At 48.2% G+C, this 5,663-nt stretch overlaps 1 protein-coding gene across 3 annotated transcripts in view; it reads right to left on the bottom strand.

Annotated features, from left to right (window-relative positions):
• KANSL1 (KAT8 regulatory NSL complex subunit 1) overlaps positions 1 to 5,663 on the bottom strand; it is a 101,526-nt gene that overhangs the window by 22,356 nt on the left and 73,507 nt on the right. For all 3 annotated transcript variants that reach the window (XM_017833308.1, XM_017833305.1, XM_017833307.1), the window contains exon 4: positions 1,058 to 1,162. In XM_017833308.1, the coding sequence (XP_017688797.1) occupies positions 1,058 to 1,162 (105 nt within the window). The remainder of the gene's footprint in view (positions 1 to 1,057; positions 1,163 to 5,663) is intronic.

Raw genomic sequence — 5,663 nt, 5'->3', positions numbered from 1 at the left:
GTGAGCAAAACCTGCCCTTTGTACCAAACTCCCTGGCAGTTTTGGGCTCAGTTAATCTGCTAATTAAAGACTTAAACCCCAAACACACACCTGAAAGCCAGTGTTGAGCAAGGAGGGGTTTTATTCCAATCACTTGTCATAACCCCTCTGCAGCCCGGTGTTAATAACAAATTTCACTGTATTTCATGTTATCACTCAGCACCAGGAAATCCTGGACAAAGTCTTACCAGGGACAGAGGAAAAAACTCCTAGTACAGTTTTATGGTCCCTTCCAGTTAAGTTTTTTTACCTGTGTCAACTACACTGAACATGAACCTCCAGCATTCCCACTGCAGTGATGCTCTGTTTCTCCCCAGACGTGGCATTAGGATAGAAAAGCAGGAATGCTGCAGCTTGGGACAGAAAAGCAGGAATGCTGCAGCTTGGCAGCAGAAGTTTGAGCCACGCAGGGACCACCCTTCTCTTCGTACTACACGACAACTTCCAAATCCTCCATTTTCATACGTCGACGTGTCCCACAGGATCAAAAGTAATCACAGGCAGGCTGAGCAAGCCTTTAGTCTGTGCCCTACATTTCTGCATTAAATAATAAATACCTGGCACTCTGCATAGTTTCCAGTGCATCTCACTGCAATCATTAGTGCCCTTTCCAAGGGGGAACGCTCAGGCAGATATTAATAGCCACATCTTTAGCAGTCTTTGCTAATCATGGTGCTCCCAGTTTGAGGTACCTTTTTTGCTGGAGGGAAAGGATTAGTTGGGATTTTAAAGCTTCACAAAATGCTAATGCATATTACAAAGGTGTCCCCAGGAACTCTGTTCTAAAAGGTGTTTAAATCCTATTGCTTATTAACACCAAGATAACGTGGGAAGGGGTGAGCTGCAGACCGACAGAGCAGCGATTCCCACGTGGACTCAGGGAGAGGAGCTGCTCCAGGAGGACAGTCCCACCATTGGAGCATCCCTCTCCCCCACAGCTTTAGGGATGACCCTTCCCTTCCCAAAATTTGTGCAGGTGAAGCATCTGGACTCGGTCAGTCCCGCTGCTGGCACTTACCAGCCGGTCAGCCCCAGGCTCCAGCTTCACTTCGGCTCTAACGGGACGGGACGAATCATCTACTGCAGGATCAGGGGGTGACGCTTCACCGAGAACTATCAGCCCCTGGAAGAGAGGGAAGGGAACAGGAATTAACTGCGGGGCCTTCGGTCTCCACAGGGAAACTGCACATCCCTCATCCCTCATCCCCCCTCCCGCCAAAACTCCGACCGCCGCGATTTTCAGATGTGATGCCAAAGCCAGTCCCTGCTGCCTGGATTTTCCTGACATCGCAGCTGAACTCGGGGAGGGAAGGACAGTGGCTGGAGCCGGATCACGTGCCTTCAGCCCATTAATGGGGCATGTTTAGCTCCCTCTCGGGCAAAACTGCTGAACCACCGCTTGTGTCCCGCTTCCCACCGCTCCCTTCCCCTCCTCCCGCAGGAACTCCGGGGAGCCGCATGCCAGCCAAGCCAAAGGGAACGTTTTGCTGGAGCACAGAGCAGGAAGCGACTGCTTTCATCCTACAAAGTGGAACTCGCCACCTCAGCCAAGCAAACAATTTTGAGTGGGTGCCAAAAATCTACAGTCAAACTCTGAGTTACTCTGAGCAGGCATCCCCTCCCCCCCACCAAAGAAATGATGTTCACAAAATTCAGCAAGGCAAGAAAAGCACTGATAAACAAGGCATTGCTCTGAACCAGTGGGACAAAGCACAGTGGCAGAGCACTGTTATATCAGGCTTAACAGATGTTGTCCTGTTCATGTTTCACTCTAAGTGAAGTTTAATCTTAAGGCAGGACTGCTTTGCCCTTTGAAAAACACAAAGTGAAAGAAAATCATTGTAATGATGCATATTCTGAGCTATATTATAACAAAGCAGGGCAAAATGAGCAAGGGATTAGGGAGTTGGTAGAACCTACAGGCCATGAACACGGTCCAGGACAAAGACAAGCCCCAACAAGTTTGCATTTGGTCAAACAGAGAACTGTGAAAGGGCTGCTCAGATCGAGAACAGGCAGATCAGTCATCTGGAAACAATTCTGGAGGTTGAACGGTGTGTCACAAGAAAGTGAGCCTGGAAGGGAACCTGGACACGTCATCTGGAGAGAGGAGAGAGCTCCCAGGCTTCCCTCAAAGTCACAAAGTCAGATCTTACATGGCCAGTGGCACAGGACGCCGTGGAAGTCGCCTGTAATTCTGTGGCAGAGGGTTGGAACTGGATGATCTTTAAGGTCCCTTCCAACCCAAACCAGTTTGGGGTTTTATGACTCCAGTGCTGATCTTTTGCCTCGACACAACGTGCTGTGCAGCACATCCCTGGTGTTCCACGAGGATCCTGCAGCCCACAGTTCAGGGACACTTCATTTTAAAACAGTTCATAAACTAAATACAACCGTAGGTGGCCTCTGACCAGCAATGAGGAAGCAGCCAGAGCCTGGAATAAACATGATGATGGTTTTCTAGAATTTTCTGACGTCCCAGAAGGACGTTTAGGGGATGAGAGAGGCTGGAAGTCTAAACTCCAACACTGCTGGGACTTTCCTCTGCTCCTGAAAGATCCTCCCTGAAAGCAACATTTCACCACAGCTTCTAGAGCCACCCTAGGCCCTGCTGCAGCAGAGAGCTCAGGCAGCTCCAAAAAAGGGAGAAACTGGGACTGAGTGCAAAATTGGAACCAAGGAAACTGCTTCCCTTTGACACCCCAGAAAGCACTTGGGCCTGGGCATCAGGAACAGAAACTGCCACCAAGGACTTGTGAGGAGGAAGAGGATGAAGGGAGCTCTTCCATGCCCCAGGAAGGAGCAGTGATTCATTTTACATGCTGTGGGTATTTGTTTGGAAGCACATCCCTTTAGTGGTGACTCTGAAGCAGAGGCAAAGCTTAATACAGCCTTCCCTGCTTTGCTTCTAAGAGTTTTAAATCTCCATTATTTGCACACATTTTGAATAATAGAGGGGAATTAGAAGGGCAACATCAAATTTCCTTTCAGGAAAGGAAAGTGCATCTGAATTATTCCAAGGTCCCAAAACCACTTTCCATCAGCATTCTTCAAAACAAAGAAAAAAGGAAGGCTCCCCTACAATGTTTATGGATGACTTTGCTGCTTCTTTACTCCCATTTTTATCACTAATTATGGTACTAATGAGAAGTCAATCATATAGATCTCAGACAGAGATGGATATTGAGGGAGATTTTGGATGTCTCAGAGTCCTGGGATCAGTAGCAGCTTCTGCCCAGGGACTAGAGGGTGAAGAAAAGGACTGACACACATTAAAACACATCAGGAAGGGACTGAGCATCCTGAACAGCCCCACTGAGGGACAGCAGCATCTCTTATCTCACCCTAAGCCCAACACAACCACTGCAGACACAGGAAACTCATGTGAGAGCTTCAAATTCTCCCAGCAAGAGGCTCCTCCTCACTCCCACCCCACCCTTCCCATCACGAGGTTCTCTTGACTCAGCAGCTCGAGCAGAGCAGAGCACAGCCCTCCCCCAGGGGACAGGAGGCTCACAGAGCATCCCAAATCCTCTGGGGGAACACAGTGAACCCATCTGGGATGGTCTGGGAACCAGGTCTGCAGAGATGTGCAAAACAACCCTGCTTTTAAGGGGTTTCAGTCAACCAACTCTGCCACTGCACAGAATTCCTGCAGGAGCCCTTCATCTTAAAATACCTCTTAGTCCATCAAAGAGTGAAGCTTGTGAGAGGCACAGAAAGAGAGGAAAAATGCTGTTTGCTCCTCTCCAAACACGGAGCATCTGCCACCCACACAGCAGGGAGGAGCAAAGGCTGGGTGTGAAGGGGGACCAGCTCCACACCACGGCCCAAAAACGCAGGTTTGTGAACAGAAACAAAACCTCCTGATTGCCTTCACTGACAGCCAGACCTTCAAATCAACTGTACACACCCTTCCAATCCAAAGGCACAACAGCCTGCTGTTTCTGAGTGCCTGAAAACAGGGTATCCTACAACCAACCCTGAGCACGTGTTCCCTGGTTTGTTGTTCTCCTCCACATCTCACCAGGCTCCGGCTGAGCCGATCCCAACGTGCCTGGAACACAATTCCTGCTGAGACACCCAGGCAGCAGCACACCCTCAAAACATGAGGTTATTTTTGACTGCCTGGTCCTTCCCTTGCTTTGATCTGACGCAGCAATGTGTTTTTCTTGAAGGGTACACTGGGCTGTAAACTCTAACATCTAAAAGTAATTAACCTAAAAAAAAAAAAAAAGGCTGAAATAGAGTTTCTTCGAATTTCAGAACTTGCAGAACTTTGAATTCTTGCAGCAGTAACATTTTAACCTCCTTATGGCCAAGTAAACTGCAGTTATGTTGATAGAAAAAACAAGGTGTTTCCAAATTCTTTAACTGTTTTTCCTTGTACAGTCTGAAGCCAAATCCATTCCAACAAGCCCACGTTAGTGAAACAGGGGGTTGTTTTTCTAGTTTCCTACACTTGTCCCAAGCTCTTTTCTGAATCTCACTCTGGGTTTTTCATTGATGAAAACAGAGGATGTTGTACAAGAGCTCGATGACAGCTGGGTGCAAGAGGTGTCTCCAGCAAGCCCCGTCAGAGATGGGGGGTGTGACACTCGTGGTTCTTGTTTTTTCTTGTTCAGGCAGAACAGCCACTACCCAAAACTCTGAACATCTGACCTCCCCTGCACCTGAAGGGACGTGTTTTGTCTTAAATTCACGCATTGGGTTATCACAGTTGAGGTTTTGTTTGAGCAAATCAAAGGAGTGACATCCTGTTTGCCAAAACCTCCACTGGATTTCTCGCCTGTCCTTTCAGACCTGGAGACTGCAACCTCAGATAAAAACACATGGGATGCTTGCAGCCACTACCAGGCCATTCCAGGAGCCTGTCACGTTGTCATCACCCCGTGAAAACCCTGAACCTTCCTGAGTTTTCTCATTTCCTCCGCTACTTAACTTTTAGCACATAAATGTTCGGATATTTTGTATTTTGTACTTAAAAATCACGTTGCAAAATGGGCTTTAAGACAGAAGGAAGATGACTCTTTGTGAAGAATCATTGATTTGACATAGAGCCAGTTCCCAGCAGCCTTTTGGCCTAATCTCAGTAATGGATTCTGCTCACAAGCCGTGCTCTTCCACCTCCTCATTCAGAGCCCTCACTCACTCAATGAGCCTGTTTTTCTGCACAGCTGCATCAAAGTCCAGCCTCCCTCCCCTGCCTGTGCTCTCTACCCCCTGGAAGCCTCTCCCCACCACCCCCAGAGCACCACACATCTTGGGAAAAGCATTTGCCAGGCGGAATTCCTGAGGATCTCTAAGTTGATGCAATACCATGAGCCTTCTTGCCACAAAGTCCAGACATTCCTCCCTCCAAGGCCTGACATTTAGATGTGCATGCCTGAACAAGCCTCAGTAACAATTCCTTCCCCTCATCCCTTCTCTGCTCCCCTCCACTCTCCCACCATCTGAGAGCAAGTCTGAAAAAAAATAACTCCTTCCACAGAGAAAGGTCAGCATCCAAAAATGGCCTTTTTTTCATGATTCAGACTCAATTTTAAGCCTGTGCTGTGTGATAGCATCTGAACTAACTTCCTCTACAGTCCCCTCCCTTCCCCAGTTAAGTTGTTCCTTATCCC

Source organism: Lepidothrix coronata, unplaced genomic scaffold (genome assembly GCF_001604755.1).
Source record: "Lepidothrix coronata isolate B3197 unplaced genomic scaffold, Lepidothrix_coronata-1.0 Scaffold213, whole genome shotgun sequence".
NCBI classification, from domain to species: domain Eukaryota; kingdom Metazoa; phylum Chordata; class Aves; order Passeriformes; family Pipridae; genus Lepidothrix; species Lepidothrix coronata.
The sequence above is the reverse complement of the archived record's forward strand: the minus strand, read 5'-3'. Positions and strand labels throughout refer to the sequence as shown.